The 21,739-nt window shown below is 47.8% G+C and overlaps 1 protein-coding gene across 1 annotated transcript in view; it reads right to left on the reverse strand.

Annotated features, from left to right (window-relative positions):
• Positions 1-21,739, reverse strand: part of CNGB1 (cyclic nucleotide gated channel subunit beta 1) — a 1,925,718-nt gene that overhangs the window by 250,922 nt on the left and 1,653,057 nt on the right. The window contains exon 38 of the mRNA XM_069217388.1: positions 15,874-15,992. Coding sequence (XP_069073489.1) covers positions 15,874-15,992 — 119 coding nt within the window. The remainder of the gene's footprint in view (positions 1-15,873; positions 15,993-21,739) is intronic.

Below are 21,739 nucleotides of genomic sequence, written 5' to 3' on the forward strand. Positions count from 1 at the left end.
TAATGCCCTGCTGTTCCAGCCATTTCCAGAGACGCAAAGCCTCTTGACAAAGGGTCCAGGACCCCATACCGCCCTGCTTGGTACAGTACCACATTGCGGTGGTGTTGTCCCTGAACACCTACACTATCTTCCCTTTTACAAAAGGAGGAAATGCTTTCAATGCCATTTGGATCGCCCGGAGCTCCAGTAAGTTGATATGGAGTCCAGATTCCACCGGATACCAGAGACCTCTGATATCCACCTCTCCCAGATGGCCGCCCCATCCCAGAAGTGATGCATCTGTCACTACTGTGAGATCTGGCTGGGGAAGGGAGAGGAGTCTGCCTATGACCCAATTGCAGTTCACTAACCACCACTGCATGTCTTTTGCAATCCCCTCCAAGATCTGAACCGTATCGGTAAGATTTCCCTGATGCTGCGCCCACTGGAACTTCAGGTCCCACTGCTGTGCTCTCAAGTGCCATTTGGCATGCTTGACTAACAGGAGGCAGGAGGCCATGAGTCCCAACAGCCTTAGAGTCTGTCTCACTGAAATCTAGCATAGAGGCCGAAACATTGTTCTCCTAAACTGAATATCCTGGACTTGCTGTTCAGGAGGATAAGCCCAAAGCTGCACTGTGTCCAGAACGGCCCAGATGAAAGAGAGCTTCTGAGAGGGAGTCAGGTGTGACTTTGTCACGATTATAGTGAACCCCAGCGAATGCAGGAGGTTTGCCGTCGTCTGAAGGTGACTGACGAGAGCCTGGGGTGTAGGAGCCTTCAACAGCCAGTCGTTGAGGTACAGGAAGACTGAAATCCCTAACCTGCCCAGATGAGCTGTTACCACTGCCATCACTTTGGTGAACACCCGAGGGACACTGGTGAGACCGAAAGAGAGCACAGTAAATTGAAAGTGCTCATGGCCCACCTTGAACCGCAAGTAGCAACTGTGGGCAGGCAGGATGTGGATGTGAAAATGCGCATCCTTCAAGTCCAATGCTACCACCCAGTCTCCTTAGTCTAGGGCAGACAAGACCTGAGCAAGAGAGAACATCTTGAATTTCTCCTTTTTGAGGAAGAGATTGACGCCCCTTAAATCCAAGATAGGGCGAAGACCCTTGTTCTTTTTTTTAATCAGAAAGTAGCGGGAATAACAACCACTGCCTACTTCTGACATCATGACCCTTTCTATGGCTCCCTTGGCCAAGACAGCCATAACTTCCTAGCGGAGTAAGATTAAATGATCCTCCAACATCCGTTCCTGTAATGGAGGCATAGAGGGAGGGAAAGACTGGAAGGGGAAGGAATAGCTCTTCTGTATCATCTGCAAGACCCATTTGTCCATTGTTATGGACCGCCAGTGATGGAGAGGAAATTGAATCCTCCCTCCAACTGGACAAGCATGGTCTTGCAGAATCATACTAGGAGGACGTGGGCGTTGTGTAAGAGGGGGCCTGCGTTGTGGCTGACCTCTGGCTAGACCCTTGGAGTCTGAAGGTACCACGACCTTGTCCTCGAACTGGAGGTGGCTGACCTGTGGGTGGCGCGCTACCACACCCCTTCCAAAGCCTCAAAAGGGGTGAAAGGCAGACTGCTGGCAAGCAGGTGCAAGATCTGGCAGTAGCTCAAGAGTCCTTGGACCGCTCAAGCACTGAGACTGCCTTGTCTCCAAAAAGGCGTGAGCCATCGAAGGGCATGTCCATCAGGTTTGTCTGGACATCCCCCAAAATGCCAGACGTATGAAGCCAGGCGTGGCGACGAAGGGCCACTGTCAATGAAATCGCCCTACCCAGCGAGTTAGTCGTGTCCAAACCACACAGATTCGTAAACTTGGCTGTGTCTCTACCATCTTTGACGGCTTGAGTGAGAGTGTCTTATATGCCCTCCAGGACCTGAGCAGCACCTGTGCCACCGTATCCCATAAAGTATGGGAAAAACAGCCCAATAGGCATGAAGTGTTTACGGACCTCAATGCCAGGCTTGAGGAAGAAAACATCTTCTTCCCAAGTTGGTCCAGCCTCTTGGATTCCCTATCTGGGGGAGCGGAAGGTAAGGCAAAATGGGAAGTAGAGGCTTGGACCACCAAGCTCTCAGGGATTGGGTGTTGGGAGAGAAAACTAGGGTCAGTAGGAGCTAGTTGATGGCGGTGGCTGATTGTCCTATTTACAGGAGCCCCTGTGCTGGGTTTGGACAATGTCCCCAGCAGGACATCAGTAAGGGCTTCATTGAAGGGTAACATCGGCTCCGATGTGGAAACCCCCAGCTAAAGCACCTCTGTCAGGATGTTAGTCCTGACCAGCACCGTAGGTAACTCTAGGTCCAATACCTCTGCTGCTCTAGGCACCACCATGGCATATGAAGCTCCCTCCTGCGTAGCCACAGAAGGAGGTGAGAGCATGCTAATATCTGGAGAAGTATCCAGTCCACCGACTTCCCCTAGATCCTCATACCAGTCCTGCTCCCATCCATATTCTTAAGGGTCCTCAGACCCCTCCCATTCCTCACCTGTGCTTGGCTTTTCGAAATAAGCCTCAGGCACTGATCTGGGCCCTGTTGGTGCCGTCAAAGTCAGAATCAGCGTCGTACAATGTCATTCCGGCTCCGGATGGGGCTTGCACCACCGGTGGACACTGGTGGTGGTGGGAGCAACAACATCGGGACCGAAGCTGGAGGAGGCCGACTGTGTGGAACCGGCATTGATCCGGATCAATATTGGATCCTGGGGCCCAACAGCGCTGAGGCTGAAGCCGCCGGTGTCGAACCTGATGGGGCCCCTGCCAACCCCGTGGGGCCCGAAGACCCACCAGTGGGGGCAGCCCACTCAAATACGAGACGCATGGCTTCGCAAAATTCTTTAAATTGAGGAGGAGTCCCTCTGGCTTCCGGATAGGGGGAGAGACGCAAAGTTGGCCCTGGCATCGGCTTCGCAGAACCGTGCTTGGAACGTCGACTTTCCTGAGTCGTATAGTTGGCTGACGGGCGTGGCGAAGTGGAAGTCCACTTGGACTTCTTCTCCTTTTTGTGCCTCTTCCCCGAGTGCCTGGAGGACCTCGAATGAGAAGAAGAGGACTTAGGACTCCTGGAGCAGTCCTGCAACCTCCTCCTATAGCAGGACCGTGACCTCCTAGGAGTCGCAGTTGGAACACAACTTCGAGTCGTGGTCTCTGTCGAGGCACCAGAGACATACCTGATGGGGGTCCGTCCCCTACATGGCGTGATTGCAGATGCCACACGATTTGAACCCCGTATTCATCGAGGACATCTCGCACAGACCAAAAAATCTTCTACCAAAAGGTTAAAAAAAGCCTGCCAAAAAAGGCAGAGGGTAGCTCAATCCCGGACCTGCGCTAAACCGGCGCGGAAGAAAAAGAACTGATGTACGTGTGCAGGGGTGGTGCCTTTATAGGCAACTGTGACGTCACAGAGGGCTCTGCTGACGACGCCATGCGGAGCCGAACAACACACTCAGATCCGAACTACGCCACCGACAGCGCGTGCAGGGTGTTGCTCAGCAAAAAAATCCAGATTTGCAGCTGACGCTAGGGAATTCAGCTGTGGAAGCTGCAGTTGTAAGTCTCTATCAGATAGACTGGAATTAATGAACTCCTCAGATGAACTGCAACTACCTCCAACACTTTCATGAACATCCGAAGAGTGCTGGTAAGGTCAAAGGGGAGCACATCAAACTGAAAGTGCCCATGGCCTAACGTGAACTGCAATTAGCACCTGGAGCAGGCAGGAGAGGGATGTGAAAGTAAGCTTGCTGCAAGTCCAGCAGTACCATTCAGTTTACTGGGTCCAGGGAAGACAGGACTTGTTTAAGCCTGAGCATTCTGAATTTCTCCTTTTTTAGTAAGAGATAGAGAAGATGCAGGTCTAAAATAGAACAAAGTCCTCTGTTCTTCTCGTGCACCAGAAAGTAGCCGGAATAGCAACCTACTTCTGATGCCAGCACCTTCTCTATAGCTCCCATAGCCAAAATAGCTAACACGTCCTGATGAAGCAAGGAGATGTGGCCCTCCGCCAGCTTGTCGTAAGTAGGTGGCATGGGTGGGGGAAGGGCAGGGTGATCACAAAGGGGCGAGAGTAGCCCCTTTGCATGAGCTGTAAAACCCAATGGTCGGATGTTACTGACCTCCAATGGTGCAGGTGATGACTTATCTTGCCCCCCACTGGAAGACTATGATGGTCGGAGGGCATTCTAAAGGGGTGTGGCGACTACAGCTGCCACCGGTGTGGTGGACTGGGTCCACCTCTGGCTGCCTGTCCCACATGGTCTGTGGAAACCCGTTCTCAGCTACAAAAACATTGTTAGGATTGCTAGCTGAAGTGGTTGGGCGTGTACAGAAGCGGTTGGAAGTCCCTTCTATACTCATGAATGGGGTGGAATGAGGACTGGGGTTGGCATGGGGACATGGAAAGGCCCAAGGATCTGGCCGTAGCTATGCTGTCCTTAAAGCGCTCAAGTGCAGAGTCCGCCTTCTCTTCAAACAAGACAGCCATCAAAGGGCATGCTAATGAACGAGGCCTGGACGCCCCCTGAAAAGCCAATGGTTCTCAGTCAGGCGTGGCACCGAAGGACCACCAATGATTAAATCACTCTGCCCAGCGAGTCGGTTGTATACAGCCCACATCATATGATGAACTTGGTTGTGTCCCTCCCATCAGTAACTGCTTAAGAAAGTATGGCTCGGGCCTTCTCCCAGACCATGGGCAGCTCTTGCATAACCAAGTCCCAGGTGGTTTGGGAGTATCAGCACAAGAGGCACACAGTGTTCACGTACCACAGTGCCAGCGTTGGGGTAGAGAACATCCTCTACCCAATGGTATCCAGCTTTTTAGATTCTCTGTCTGGTGGAATGGTAGGGAATGCACCGGAGTTAACTTTGGAGGTGGAAGCCATGACCACCAAGCTTCCCAGGGTGGGGTACTGGATGAGGAAACTCAGGTCCCCTGGGATAGGGCAATGGCGGTGTGCAATGGTCCTATGCGCAGGAGCCCCTGTGCTGGGCTTTGACCAGGCCCTGAGCAGGAGCTTCTTTAAATGGGAGTAATCATTCTGTGGGGGAACTTATGCCTGAAGCACCTCCGCCAAGACATTTGTCTTGACTGCCACTGAGGGCAGCGTAGGGTCCAGGACCTCAGCAGCCCTTCACACTATCAGTACGAATGAGGCACCCTCCTCTGAAGCCATGGTAGGGGGCGAGACCAGGCCAGTGTCTGGGGAGGTGTCCAGTCCACTGGCATCCACTAGATCCTTATACTAATTCTCCTTTGTATCCTCTAACTGGAATCCTTAAGGGTCCGCAGACACTTCCTGTTTGTCCCCCAGTCCAGGCCTATCATACAAATAAGGCACTGGCTCCATCATGAGTAGTCTGCCCCCTACTGGCATCAGAGATGGTGTCAGATGATGACCGTCCGGCCCTGAGACAGAGTTGGAGGTGACGTGGGGATGGTGCCGCCATGGGGTATTGGTGGCATCTACACTGGAGCAACCAGCAGGGAAGGTTGAGTGGCTTGACCAGCACAACTCTGGATCCATCAGCAGATTGAAGAGGCCTGAATAGGACAAGGGGCCCGCAGGTGGAAGACCAGTAGAGGTCTGTCGAGCTCGTGGGGCCTGAAGACTCTCCAGCAGGGACAGGCAACCCAAATATGTGGTGCATGGCCTCACACAATTCGCATAACTGGGCGGGGGTTACTCCGGCTCCTGGAAACTCTGGGAGATGCAGAGATGGCCCAGGTGCAGGCTCCACCCTTGAGCTAGGATCTCCAGTGCCCATTCTCCCTTGTCTCGTCAGATGACTGGAATTTCTCTTCAACTTCTTGTTCTTCATGTGCCGGTAGGGCTGACATGATTTTCCCGATGACATTGACTGTGACGACAGGAGCTTGGAGTGGCTCAGCATGTGATCTCAGGACCTTCCTCTCAATCAAGATTGGGAGCATTGTGGCATCGCACCTTGAGCAGCGAGGAGCTTGAGGGACTGCTCCCAACCGGCCTTGGGATGCATGGCATGGCAATTGACGCAGTTCTTGGTGCTGTGGTTACCCTCCAAACACCAGAAGCTCACCAAATGGGGGTCCGTCACCAACCTCTATCAGTGACAGAGGCCACAGGCCTTGAAACCAGCCTTCCTAGTGGATATCCTTGACGCATCAGGAGTCGAAGTTTCAAAAAGCTCCCAACAGAAAGTCAAAAAAGGTTGGTCAAAAAAGACTAGGCATAGCTCTTCTCCAGATCGGCACTAGCTGCCATGTAAAGAAAATAACTGATGTCAGTGCCCTGGGGTGGTGCCCATATGAACACCATGCACATCACTTTCAATGCAGATGACGCCATATGGAGCTGTACGATGCCACCTACCGGCTCACAAAAAATTCCTAGATCCAACCAGACGCCTGGGGATAATTCTAAGATAAGGAAACTACGCCTAGAAGTCTCTATCAGATACAAGCATGTTTCTGTGGTTCACACGACACCAGCGTGCTTGCAGCCCGAAGGACCTTGGAGCCTCAAACAAAGACCAGATTTCAAATTAGTTTCCAAATTGAAACTACAAAAAGTTAAGTTCAACTGAATGAAGCTGTGGGTCTTAACGGATGTAAAAAAAAAAATGCAAGCTTGAATCCCACATTTATTTATCATTGTATCCATGCCATGTGCTTGAATTGGGTAAAGATGGCCACTGGGGGGAGTGGGCGGGGGGAGGAAGGGGTGCAGGGTCAGGGGCACTAGAAAGCTGTCAGCCGACATGGCTGCACTCTAGTGAGGCTCCACTGATCTGGATTCATTATCACCACCTGGTCATAGACATCACGGTGGACTCAGCGTGCTCACTGGCCAGTAATGAGAGGCCGGGAACCAAGATAACAAAGGTGCAGCATAGGGCTTGACGATCTCCTGCAGGTAGGGTGACCACCCGTCTGTAATTTTCACGGACTGCCCATACTTTCGCCCTGCCGTCTGTTGTCCGTGGTAAAAGGCTTAAAGGACAGCATTTCTACGTAATTTTTGCCTTTCACCTAAAGGACAAAATGTAATTAGCAAAGATCAGTTTTCTCAGCTGGATTGAAAGGCTCTGAGGGAGGGAGGGCCTTCTTGCCGTGGTGTCTCCTTCTCTAAAGAAATGCAAATGTGCGCAACTGGTAAATTTGCAAATGTAAAGGGGCCTGGAAATGCAAATGTGCGCAACTGTTAAATCTGCAGTGACTTTAATTAAAGGAGTCACTTGAAGCTTTCTGATGACAAAGATATTGGGGGTCATTCTGACCCTGGCGGTAATTACCGCCATGGCGGAGGTCGGCGGTAGCACCGCCAACAGGCTGGCGGTGCACCGCTGGGCATTCTGACCGCGGCGGTTCAGCCGCGGCCAGAAACTGAAAGTTCCCGCTGCCCTTGAGAATCCTCCATGGGGATTCTGACACCCCCTACCGCCATCCTGTTCCTGGCGGGTCTCCCGCCAGGAACAGGATGGCGGTAGGGGGTGCCGCGGGGCCAATGGCATGGGCACTGCAGGGGCCCCCGTAAGAGGGCCCCACGAAGAATTTCAGTGTCTGCTTTGCAGACACTGAAATTCGCGACGGGTGCAACTGCACCCGTCGCACCTTCCCACTCCACCGGCTCCATTCTGAGCCGGCGTCCTCGTGGGAAGGGTGTTTCCCGCTGGGCTGGCGGGCGGACTTTCGACGGTCGCCCGCCAGCCCAGTGCGAAACCCAGAATGACCGCCGCGGTCTTTTGACCGCGGTACGGTCTTCTGGCGGTTCCCACCCCCACAATCTTTTAGAGAGTTACTGTAAGTATGTTGTAAGGTGAACTGTGGAGTGTGTGGTTTTATTGAACTGTTATAAAAAAAACAAATTGTACTGGGTATAAACTGTATATTATTCAAATCTGTATTTTAGAAGGACTTTTTATTTAACCAAAATGTATTTGCGCATACTGTAGCAGCCTATATTATGATGTGTGTAATGCATGTTTAAAATAAGGACTTACACATTCACATTTCTTTCAGGGTTCTAGGTACCTCATAGTACGAACAAACACTGAGAAAGCCAATAGGTCTTGTCTACGCAAGAGTAATTGGCGTTGCTAATGTGTTTTACCGTGTTATACACCAGAGTGGCTGCTGTTCAGCATGGCTAAAAGTAAGTGGCATAGTGGTGTAGAGTGGAGTACAGTAGCATAGGAGCAGTGGCGTAGAGCACAGTGGTGCAGAGTAGAGTGCAGTGGGGTACAGTGCAGTTGTTTAGAGTACATTGACGTAGAGTGCAGTGGCATGGAGTGGCGTGGGACAGAGTAGAGTGGCATGGAGTGGCGTGGGACAGAGTAGCGTGGCAAACAATAGAATGGCAGAGAGTGCAGTGGCATGGAGTGGTGCAGAGTGGAGTAGTGTAGAGTGGTGCAGTGCAGAGTATAGTGCTGTAGAGTGCAGTGGCGCAGAGTGTAGTAATACAGACTACAGTGGTGTGGAGTCCAGTGGCAGAGAGTGCAATGTTGCAGAGTAGAGTGTCAGTGCAGTGGTGTAGAGTGGCACAGAGCAGTGGTGTAGAGTACAGTGGTACAGAGTAGAGGGAAGTGGCGTACAGTGTAGTTTAGAGTTCACTGACGTAGAGTGCAGTGGCATAGAGTAGTATAGAGTGCAGTGGAGTAGAGTGGTATACAACAGAGTGACATTGAGTGCAGTAGTGTAGTGTGGTGCAGTGGCATAGAGTGCAGAGTAGACTAGTGGCAGCGTGCAGTGGAGCCGAGTAGTGTAGCGTGGTGCATTGCAGAGCAGAGTATAATGCTGTAAAGTGCACTGACGGTGAGTGGGGTTATGCAGAGTAGAGTGGTATAGAGTGCAGTGGAATAGAGTGTTTTGGTGCAGAATACAGTAGTACAGAGTTGAGCGGTGTAGAGTATAGTGGCGTCCAGTACAGTGTTGCAGAGGAGAGTGTTGGAGGGTAGTGGCGTATAGTGCAGTTTAGAGTGCATTGGCGTAAAGTGCATTGAAGTAGAGTGCAGTGGTTTAGAGTGCAGTGGGGCAGAGTGGTGTAGAGTGCAGCTGTGTAGAATATATTGTTTCAGAGTAGAGTGCAGTGGCATAGAGTGGAGAGGTGTAGGGTAGAGTGCAGTGGCATAGAATGCAGTGGCGCAGAGTGCAGTGGTAAAAGTAGATTGTTTTGCAGTAGAGTGAAGTGGCGTAGAGTAGAGAGGTGTAGGGTAGAGTGGAGTTGCATAGAGTGCGATGGCATAGAGTAAAGTGGTGTAGAGTGCCACGGCATAGAATAGACTAAAGTGAAGAACAGTGTATTGATGTAGAGTGTAGGGACATAGAGTTGAGTGTTACAGAGTAGAGTGTATTACCATAGAGTGCAGTGGCATTCAGTGCAGTGTTGCAGGGTGGCACAGAGTGGAGTTGTGCCGACTAGATTGGTGTTGCCTAGTTGTATAGCATGCAGAGGAGCAGAGCACAGTGTTGTAGAGAGGTGTAAAGTGCATTGGCATAGAGTAGAGTGGTACCGATTAGAGTAGAGTGGTACAGATTAGAGTAGAGAGGCGTAGTGTGAAGTAGCATAGAATGCAGTGGCATAGAGTGGAGAAGAGTGCAGTGGCATGGAGTGGTGTAAATTGAAGTGATACAGAGTAGGGTGCAGTGGCGTGGAGTGGTGCAGAGCAGAATGGAGTGGAGTGGAGTATTCATGATGTGGTAACACACTGCCATTACAGACAATACGTTTTTGATTGAAATGACCATTACGTTGCACAGTCATAACGTTTTTCAAATAAAACTATACAGTGCACAGACGATAATGTGTGGAAATTGCCTCACCTAATGCAATGATTTATTTTAATCATATAAAGGTATTTGTTTCCAGCACAGTTCAGAATTAACAAAAATGGGCTTCATTTGTACTCCTAATTCTGATATATTATGAAGTTTATTTAAATGTTGTCATGTAATTAAAAAAACGCTTTCCTAACCCCAGTATCCAGCAAGATTGTCTTATAAATCCTCTCACTTTGAAGTCAGAGAAAGAAAACTAAACACTAAGGGCCGGATGTAGGTAGAAATGGGATTGTGACTCGCAAGTTGCGAGTCACAATCCCATATGCAGAATGGTGTCCCTGACACCATCTGCGAATCCCAAGGGGGTCGCAAAAACCCACCTCATTAATATTAATGAGGTGGGTCGCAATTTGCGACCCCCTTGCGATTCCCTGCACTCACATGGATGGTGGCCTGCTGGAGACAGCAGACCACCATGTCTGTGACTGCTTTTTCAATAAAGCAGTTTTTTTTTGGTATTGCAGCCCGTTTTCCTTCAAGGAAAACGAGTTGCAATACACTCGGGAAAATGAAACCATTTGGTTTAATTTTTTCAGAGTAGGCAGTGGTCCATAGGACCACTGCCTACTCTGAAAAAATATTTTTAGAGCCATTCACAAAGGGGAAGGGGTCCGATGGGGACCCCTTCCCTTTTGCGAATGGGTTAGCACCCACTTCACATGGGTGCTAACAGCAAATTGCTTTGCGACCGCGTTCGCGGTCACAAAGCAATTCTGCATAGCGATGCGAATTGCAAATAGGAAGGGTGAACACCCCTTCCTATTTGCGAGTGGCATTCCCATTTTGCGAGTTGGTACTGACTCGCAAAATGGGAATGTGCATCGCGATGCGCGTTTTGCATGGCGCAAACTTCGAATTTGTAAAAAATTGCTACAGCAGGCCAGTATAGAATATGCATTGCTATATCCAGGTAGACTCACTTGAGGACAAGCCACAAATTTTTCAAGACCCCCAAGAAGGCTGCTTCTCACCTGAGAAAAGGCTGTGTCTTCTGAAAATTCCTCACGCCTGACCCTGAAAGGTCAACGAGGTCTTCACAATATAGTGACTCTGACTAATACAATGCCACAACCCCATTGACAGGGAAACATTCGCTTCCATTCACCTCGTGAAGGCTGTTAAGTACTTAGAAATACCCATGAAGTCATTTACTGTACATCCTGAGCAACTCTGATACTGGGGAGAATACTCACCGGTAATCTAGTCACCCCACTAGGTACTCCCCATAACCCCGTTTGACATTTCTTATGGTTTATTTGCAGTTTAGTTGTAGTTGTTTGTCTTGTTCCCAAAGTACCTATGTTTGCAGACAAGGGAATGTCGTTGGCATGATTGGTATACGGATGTGGGACGGAGGTAGGGAAAGGGGTAACGCACGTTTTATAGGATGTATCAACACTGCCAGAGGTACAAATGATGACATGCAGCAATTTGTAATCTCTAAATTAGGAGCACAGCATGTGCACACATGCAATGTTTTCTCAACACATCACACAATGGGAACGGATGTAGGAGATAGCCATATATCGTTCCTGTCTTGGAATGTCAGGGGCCTTTACGACCCGCGGAAAATAAAACACGTCCTAGCGTACCTAAACCGTCAGAAAATGTATATTGTCTACCCGCAGGAGACGCATTTGACCCCAGACACACAGAAAAGAGTGTCAGGCATAAGGACAGCAAACAAATATACATCGTCTTACTCGTACTACTCAGGGCCTCTTGGTCTTAGTTTGGAAAGGGGTTCCTTTCCAACCTATATATGTACTTCCCAATGACCATGGCTGTTATGTAATTGGGGGGGGGGGGGCGGCTCAACACTTGCTTGAACCCTGCTCTAGATAGATCAACCTCCGTGCACTGGCAGGGTAAACGGGCTGCTCAAGCAAAACTACCTGGCATGGAAGATCACTGCATGCTAGACTTGTGGAGAATAAAATATCCCACAAGCTTCATATCCTCAGTCCTCAACACATGGTGTCATCTGGCCTACTGGCTGATAACTCGAGACGTAAATGACTGGACACGGGCTATTACACACCTTCCCAGAAGGCTGTCAGATCACAGCCTGGTATTGCTCACGATAGCGATTCCCACCCATACACCCACTCAATTCCAGTGGAGATTCTGGTCACCGGAGTTGACTGGTCCTGTATTTCGGGACGAAATGCAGTCCAGCAAAACAGCGTAATTTGCGGACAACGTGGGATCTGCGGACAGGGCGGGTACTTTCTGGTAATCCAGCATTAGAGGCTTTTAGCTAATGTAAGTCAGCTGTTGACAGATTACAGTGCCACATCTGATCTAGAGATAAAACACTTCTAAACACATAGTGGTGAGGGCATATGGAGAAGGAGGAAGTAGAAGATGAGCTCTAGCACATAAGCTAAAGACACTGAGAGCGCACACATACTAAAAATTACTTCCCCCATTGGTACAGACCATTATGATACCAAAAACGTACTGACAACCTTCACAGACTATTTTACTAAACATTATCAAATGCATAGTACATGCTCTGTTGCAGGGTTGAGTAGCTATCTAAATGAAATTGTGCTGGCCTGGCTGTTGCCAGGTTAAAGGGACATTCTAGCACAGCCAATCACAGTAGATGAGATCAAAGAGGCCATATCAGATCTTCCGACTGGCAAAGTTCCGGCACCGGATGGTCCAACAAGTGATTTCTCCAAAGAATTTGCTCGAGAAATGCTTATAATTGCCCTTCCGATCACAACAAGAAGCACTGGAGCACCTACAGGCCTCCATCACTAATAAATGTAGATGTAAAGATTCTGTAACCTTAATACAATGGGTCAAACTACTGTACAGTGGCCCAACAGCCTGGGTATGGTAAGCGGGACCGCCAAACCCATCTGCAGGAGGACGAGGCAGGGCTGTCCTCTCTCTCCCCCTGCTATAGCACTGGAAGCACTGGCTTCCACCATACGGCAGTGCCATGCTGCTTCTGCTCTGTGCTTTACTCAGAGACCACTCGTAATCTTCCTATATGCCCACAACATGGTGCTGTATGTTAAGACTCCCGAGGCCCACGCTGCACCACCGATCCGGGAATACATACAATTTGGAAGACATTTGGAGCTCAATATTAACTGGGACATATCGCCTGGTCTTCCCGCTAACACCGGCTACTGTGCCTTGTGAACTGGAGTACCCATTAAAGTGGATTACCGGCCTGGTGACAAACCTCGGATATGGCTGTACTGAGACCCAGGCGAGATTGTACGTAGCAATTATGGCACTGCTATAGCGAACCTTGAGGACAAGGTACAGAAATGGTCCGAACGTCCCTTGTCCATTGCAGATAGAACAGCCATCCTGAAAATTATTATACTTCCCAAGTTTCTGTACCAATTCGTAAACATCCCTATAGAACTATCGCAATGTTTATTTAAAGCACTGCAAACACACCTCACAGCCCTCGTATGGGCAGGTAAACAGCCCAGATTACAGTGGGAGATTCTCACCTTACTTTTACGCCCAAGGAGGCTTCGGTGCTCCTGATTTGAAACTTTACTACTTATGTGCTGAAGCCCAATTTGCACACTACTGGTACAGCCCAGATGCATACATCCAACATGTAGTTGGATGTATGCATGTATGTAGCCTGGTGCCGCTAAATGACATTCTGACACATCGGGGTACTGGTGGAAATAAGGGGGAGGTCGACAGTGTGCCGCACGGCAGAAATTACAGGCACGGGCCTTCCAGGAGCTGCTCTGTGCCCCAGACCCCTCTCTAAGGCACTACCATTCCCTCATATCTGCAACTTGTGAATAAAAAACATTAGAGATCCTAGACAAAGTAAAATTGTGCTATATCAAAGACACCTACCCCAGGGGGGAGTTCATTACATCAGAAGCGATATCTCTCCCAGAGTATCAAACACCACTGCTAACTTTTACATACTACCGCATCCGTGCTGCGGTTCGTGCAGCATTTTCTTAGTTCCCAAACGAGCCCCCCCACCACCTACCCATATTGTGACCACTCCTTCACGTCAGAGGCTAATAACCATGCTCAGCACTAGCAGCCAAACACAGCGTCAAATAACAACAGAGAAAGCACTTAGTAGACAGAATGAGGCACTCAATCCACCATTAGCACCAACGTCATTGTTTTTTGCTGTACACAAACACGTATGTTATCCCTAATGATAACCTGCGTACCACAAACTAAGTATTTGCACCAGCTCTACCATACAATAGCCAGACTGCACAGGTATGGACTGAAGGAAGACTCACATTGTGTGATATGAGAAGGGTGGAACCTGACCTTGTCCACCTGGCTTGGCTGTGTCCCTCAGTTTTCCACCTCTGGACACAAATAACAGACGCACTATCACACATGTTAACGGAACGGCTAGATCAGAAAACCCAAATATGTCTCTTGGGCTTAGTCAAAAATGTGTCACCGGCAGGGCAGAGCCTAGCAGCAGTGGTGCTACTGCTGGCAAAACAGAGAGTAGCAATATCCTGGGGTAAATATGCAGAGGGGCTGACGGTGGCATCCCGCCTTAGGGGTATATATGCTCCTCTAACAACCAGCTACTGACGGACAGTGTGGAGGCTTCAGAGGGACAGTGAATGTACTCATAGTAATGCGAGTCATTTGGTCCATTGTATCATTATGGCACTGATCTCCTCTATCGTTTCTGCTCAACAGTGAATCATTTACTGGTATCAATCTTCTGTTTTCTCTGGTAGAATTGATTTGAGGTGCAATGCATCTCACCTAATAAAAGTTTAAACAAAAAAAGATGTCTGGTATACATATTTCTGTGAAACAAAATCTATATTTAATGAGTACTGCTGCCTAGAAAATCTACAATGGTCAGCCGTGTGCTGGGAAGGAAACCTTTGATATTTGTCAGCTTTCAAAACATATAGCACAAGATCGCATCAGGGCAGAGAAAAGCCAGCAACCACCAATAACAACTCGTTCAAATATGTTGACAAAATCTTGCTGTTGCATGGACTAGTTTAACACAAAGTTAAAACTGCCAGGTGAAAAGCAAGAACATGATTTTAAATATTAAATAAGTCCATGGCTAAAATGTCAAAGTGCCTCAACCTAAGGGCAGACAGCATTACAACACTAATAAAGACATTAATCAGTACCAACCAATGCTAAGAAATGGGTGGGCTCTAAGTCCCTTTTTAAGTTAACAAATGATTTCGAAGCAACAGTGCATGTACTGTCTCAGATGAGACCTAAAAACAGAGCAGCATCCTTTAACTGCAGATTTTGGCTGTTTTTTGGAAGTAGCAAAGCCTTGCTAGTAATTTGGGGACTAGGACTATTGACCTTGGTATGGTATGGTATGGCACGGCAAGGCATGGTATAGTATTGCATGTCATTGTATAATATGTTGTGGCCTGTCAATCTATGTATGGTACAGCCTATCATTACATAGTATGGTATGAAATGGTATGGCCTGTCAGCGTATATTTTGGTTTAGTATGGTACGGTATGGTCTCACATTGTGTGGGATATTATTTGGTATGGCCTATCGTATTATGGTATGGAATGATATGGCCTGTCCTAGTATAGTATACAACAGAGCAATATCATTTAACTCTGCAGATTATGGCTGTTTTTCTGAAGTTGCAAAGTCTTGTTATTAACTTAGGAACTTGGTCTATTAACCTTGTAGCCTGTTATGGCATGGTGTGATATGGTCTGTCATTGTATAGTGCAATATTATACAGTATGCTTTGTCATTGCATGTTATGGGTTGGTATGATTTGGCCTACCATTGTATGGTACATTATGGTACACTATGTGTATGTAGAGTATGGTTTGTATAGTATGGTAAGGTATAGCCCGTCATATGGGATAGTATGATATGGCTTGTCATTGTATAGTATGGTATGGAATGACCTGTCATTGTATCATGCTACTGACCTCGTTGCTTTTAGCTTGGGCAATAAGGCTGTTAGTTGCTGTGTGGGGCATTAACAGCCATTACAACTTTCTGCCGTAAGCAATAATGGTTAACTCATGATTTGCGGAAAAACTCGAAACACATTCACTGACCTGATTTCTCCAAACACAGATCCGGATTTAAGAGTGACGAGCACAGTCTTTCCATCCGGACCTCCTAACACTTGCACCTGGCCGGCTTGGATGATGTACATCTCCCTACCGATTTCCCCCTGAAAGAGAGCGGAAAGTGATTAGTCGTTTGCATTCATGGGAATACTCCAAAAATACAACAGACACATTTTAAATGCAAGCCAATCATAATAAAAACAGCAGGCGTTTGAGTCACAAAGACTATTCTAAATCTGTACTCAAAAGTACTTTTGCGAACAGGATCTGATTCATGATTTATCTCGATTCTCATAACACACCTGTTGTAGTACTAAGTCGTGATTTTTTTAATATCTATTTTTCCAATGCGGAAATGTGCACAAATTACAATTAACTTTTTCCAATGGAGAAGCTCCCACCCCCAACGCACTGCATACCCAACAAAGTATTTGTTTAAAACACGTTTTTCTGTGTTTTACTTTAAACAAAAGGAAGGAAAAATCGCACAGCTGAATAAAACCATACAATGCGCGTCGACCAAACACAGTAAAAATTAACAAGTGTCTGTTACAATCAGCTGTATGCAAACTGCAATGTAACAGAGACATTCCAGAAGTTATTTATGGCTTTTTGATTTAAAAAAGCAAATAATAACAATAAAAACCAAACATAAAACATTATTAGAGACCCTCCGGCCACCACCCTAACCCCAAACTGCCATTGTGAATCCACAACTCTCGAAAGCATATAATAAAGTTGGTGAGATCACACTTGCTCCTAGAGGTCTATAAGAAGTCGTGGTATCACGTGTAGGTATAACCTTGGTGAAAGTAGGGTACCAGTGGCATGGAGCTACTATGAGCTCCGTATAGTGGTCATTATTTACCGCCCTCTTGGGATTTAAATGTCTCCAGCAGGTCATCCCAGACTAGTGCAATGGGGCGTTTACGCAAACCTCGATATTCCTCTCTATGGAAGGATTAGCTTTCAGATGTACCCCAATGTATGACCTCCTCCCACCAGCAAGATACAAGGGGTGCTCTAGGGGATTTCCAGTGCCTGGTAATCTGCCGCTTAGCTAGGTGAGGCGCCAGGTCCACAAACCGCATCATGGTTTTAAAATTTGGAGGCCGCAGGTATAGCCCCAAGAAACAGTGGTCTACATTGTCCCAGTGGGGAGCCTCCGCAAGCGCTCTTCTTATATCTGCCCCATAAGATGTCAGTAGAGGTCATGACCATAACATATGTAGCAGATCTGCAGTCGCTCGTAACTTGGACAATTAGGCAAGGCAGCGGGGAAGATTGTATGACGCTTTAATGGTGTTAAATATGCTCTATGTATGAGTGAGAACTGAATACATTTAAAACGTGAATTGAGGGAGACCATGCTCAGGTATTCGAGGAGAAAGTGCCCTTCTTTATCATGCAAGGCTCGATTCAAATCCTCTTCCCTTTTAGCCCATAAAGGTGTCAAGGAGGTATGCAAATGAGCACGTAAACCCCTGTACAGTCATTTAATTAGGTATCTGACATTAATCATTTCATAAACTGCTTGTATCAGTGTGTGAGTCTCAGGTTCCATTCCTGTTCTTGCCCAGTGGGTATGAACAAAGCGAAGAAGGTTGGCATGCATTAAAAAAGGCAATCTGACCATGCAGATGTGTAAAATCTTGATGGGTCATTAGGGCACCTTCGGTGAAGAGATCCCTCACTGTTGTGATCCCGCTGCTCTCCCAGGGTCTTAATCCGGCCAACGTGAGTGTACCCACAGGAGTAATGCAGAGGTGAGTTGGCATACCGAAGACAGCTACTCGAGTAAGTTAATGCATTACTGAGCAGCAATGGTAGGTGAGGGGGCCGTGGCACCCCCAGTAATAGCAATCTGTAATGACAATCTGTGTATAATGTGCCTAGTTGTAACATATGTGGTGTATAGCCAATGTCAGCTAAGTGCAAACCAGCCAACCAGTAGGACAGCCATTGTAATTGTCCAGCAAAACAATAGCCTTTGAAGTCTTGAGCACTCATCCAGCCCTCTCCTGTTGGCAGCTGCATCTTAAGGAGGCCAACCCTGCGCCAGCCGAGTCCCAGAATTAGTTCTACCAGTAAAGAATTGAACAATTTAAAAATCGCCTCAGGGATGACAACAGGTAAATAGACAAAATAGTACAACAGACAGGGCAACATTATCATCTTAGCCAGTGACAACTGGCCTTCCACAGACAGAGGCAAAGTGATCCAGAAGCGTATTTGGGACTTCAGCTATGTGATGGCTCTTATTAAATTACAGTCAATTAAATCTGCAGTGGTTCAACAGGTTTGGATACCAAGGTATTTAAACGTATGATGTGCTACTGAGACCTGTTGTGTGCCGAAGAGCAGGGTATCACAAGCGATGGGATCTCGAAATTAAAATGCAGATGACTTAGAATGGCTGACCCGCAAACCAGCCACTTCACCAAAATGAATGGAATAAATTAAGTATGGGTGTGAAGTCCATCTCAAGATCGTGAACATACACTATCATGTCATCTGCGGACACAGAGATGGCATGTATTTGAGGCCACTGCGTTATGCCCCAGCTTCCTGCCAGTTGTCTATAGGCTTTGTGAAAAGGAATCCATAGCTTGGACAAATAATAGAGGCGATAGTGGGCACCTCTGCCTTGTTCCATGAAATATCGGGTACTGGGATGATATGTACTCCGGACCTTGCGCTTGTGGTAGGGTTAGTATATAAGAGCCAGACCCAGAAAATGAAGGGGGTGGGGGGGATTGAATTTGACCAGTGTTGCAAACATATAATCCCACCCCAAGGTTTCAAACGCCTGCTTAAGGTCGAAGGAGAGACAGCTCATTGCAGGGTAGCATTCATTTCCCTCTTCTATAATCTGGTACAAGCGTCATATATTCAATCAAGTGCTTTGTTGTCGGACAAATCCACATCGATCAATGTATATTAGTTCAGGGAGCAAGTGAAGCAATCATTTAGCCACACTTTACTCAATATCTTGTATTTCGTATTTAGGAGGAGTAGAGGTCTATAGGAGGACAGATCTGGGTCATGGCTAGGTTTGAGCAAGGAGGTAACCAGAGCTTGGCATGTGGTGGGCGGTAGTGAGCCTGCCTAAAAGAAGTGTTAAAAATGTTTTCCAGTTGCGGAAGGACCTAGAAGGTGAATGTGGCATAAAATTCGATGGGTAACCCATCCCACCAAGGCATCTTACTACGTTCCAGCTCATTTATTGTAAGGCAGAGCTCACATGGCGCTAGAGGTGCCGTCAACCCTTCCCTAAGGGTAGCCGACATCTGGAGTAACTGTAAAGGTGCAAGGGAGGCCGCAATATTGTCTAAAGACTGGTGAGGATGGACACAGAGCCTAGCATAATATTTGCGAAAGGCCGTGCTAATGTCCAGCTAGATAGTGCAGTGTTTATTGGTGGGTGTGCATACAGAATGAACAGAGGTAGGTGATGGTGACAGTCAAATCATATGGGTCAGTAGCATACCTGCTTTATCCCCATCTGTGTGCATTTTTTACGGGTAGGTTTTACAGTCTATGACCCAAAAGCGTTCTAAGAGCTCCACATGTTTAATTTGAATGTCCTGTAGTCTGTCCATGTGGGTATCATCATGCACTGTTTCATGTTTGAGCTACCCTAGTTGTGTTTCGATATGCACGAGGTCACGTAGGACACTCTGCTTAGTCCCCACGATTGTGGCAATAGATGCTCCCCTCACCACCACTTTAAATGCTTCCCATGCTATCAATGAGGATGAAGCAGTGTGATGAAGGGTGGGTCACACTTCAGGCAGAATATATAGCATGAGACAGTCGGAAGCAATTGATGGCAAACAAGAAAAAAACATTTTCCCAATACTAGGTCCAGCGAAAAACGTTAGTTCGACCAAAAACTGTAAAACAATTATAACAAGTTGTGCAATTGTTATAGGGTAAGCCTGTAAAGCCGTAAAGTGGCGGAGAGATGCTTGAAACGTGAAAGTAGAAAAATGATGACCCCCCTCCCCCGAAATGCATCATAGGAAACCACATTTACAAAGCACAGTGTGAATTAAACTAAGTGTTTATCAGAAGAAGTGTTAGCCAGGGAGGGCCACCCAAGAGAGAAGGTCTTGTTAGGTCATGTGCCCCAGGTATGGCAAAGGAGTGGAGTGACAGATAATACAACTCTATGCTTAAATAACATTGTCTGTTGTTTGCGGTGTCACAGAAGAGAAAAGAACCACGCTAGTATTAGATTCAGAGTCTGAAGCATCGGTTGTTGAGGAACTAGTGTGGGGCAACAGTGGCTGCGTTCTGACGGAAGAGAACATTTCAATCACAGCTCGCCTACCCTCCAGGGCCTTCTGTAGGGAAAGAACTGCCTTAGATAATGTCAGTCCGGCAACCCCATTCAGGCTTTGCCAGGGAGGCCACTGTAGTTCCTGAGATGATGGCCCCAGAGTAGAAGGGAGACTAGCGTTTGGGTAATGTTGCTCCATCCAGACCCACACGGCCTCCGGAGAGTCAAAGGTGTACTGATCATATAGAACTGTTAGCCGGGCTGGGATCATTAAGGTGTAGGGGAGGTCCTCTGTTCTGAGTCGTTTTTTGGCCACCAGGAAAGATGCTAGGTAGAGATGGATTGCCAAAGTGTAGTCCGGAAAAAGGGAAATACTCACATTATCCATAAAAATTGGTGCATTTTCTCTGGCCGTTGCCAGTACTGTGTCTCAATCTCTAGAGTTGAGAATGAGGGCTACAACAGGGTGTGATGGCACCACTGGAGCTGGGCCAGTGTCGGTACTCGGTAGGCTCTCTGCACTGTGAAAACGGCAGAAAGTCCTTGTAGGGCCACACTTGTCTTCAGCCAGTATTTTATTAACAGCACAGCATTGGACTCTTCCGTTCACTACAGCAGCCCTATAATCCCCACACTGTTGCGCCGCGCTTGACCCTTCGTATCCTCCACTTTGTCATGTAGGAGGTTGAGTTGGCTATGGAGGTCATCCAAGGTCGGGGAGTGTTTTGCTTGTTGAGGTGCCAGCGAGGATAAGGCCGTTTCGGTTGTTTAAACCCTATCTGATAACTTGTGGTGATTGTCTCCGAGCAGACCCATGTCCGTCACCAGAGTATCAATGCGGTGTTTGATAGCTGCCCTGGAGTCTTGTATCTCCTGTAGGATAATGTCAAGTTTATCAGGAGGGGGGCTCAATGCTTTAGGAGGAATAAAATCATCCCCTGGGCAAGCAGACCAATCACCAGACTGAACATGCCGAGACTCCCCCAGCCCAAAGATGGCCTCTGTTAAACAGACTTGATGCGGCCCATGGTGGAAAGTATCATTGTGCGTGGGAGACAAAAAGGCACCAGCAATTACTTATGTAGGACAGCAACAGATATGGGCGGCCCCACGCCTCGAGTGGTGAGGTCAGAGCCTCTCCCACCGGTTAGCCAGGCTCTGTGGAAGGCAGAGAAAGTGGAAGAGGACTGTGATATTACACAGAGCTGACTCTACTGTAAGGTACTCTTCCAGGGACACCCAAGCAGGCATGGAGAAATTCAGACCACAACATTCCTTTCAGGAGGTGGGGAGGCCCAACTAGAAAGTAGGCATGGGTGTTTGCAAGAAGGAGTCTCCGCACGTGGCAGTAGGGCTATAGAATGAAAAGTGAAAGGAAACCGGTGTTCCCAATCAGGGGATCACAAACAAGTAATAGTATGCCAATGGAAAGGTAGGGAGGCCCGGGGTTTCCCAACACAGTATGTGTCATCAGTTGAGGGCTCATCCAGTCAAAATGATTGAGAGAGCATACGTTGGCTGTGCCACTATGTCTCTGAGAATGAGGACGAAAGGATGGTCACATTT

Source organism: Pleurodeles waltl, chromosome 12, assembly GCF_031143425.1.
Source record: "Pleurodeles waltl isolate 20211129_DDA chromosome 12, aPleWal1.hap1.20221129, whole genome shotgun sequence".
Classification (NCBI taxonomy): Eukaryota; Metazoa; Chordata; class Amphibia; order Caudata; family Salamandridae; genus Pleurodeles; species Pleurodeles waltl.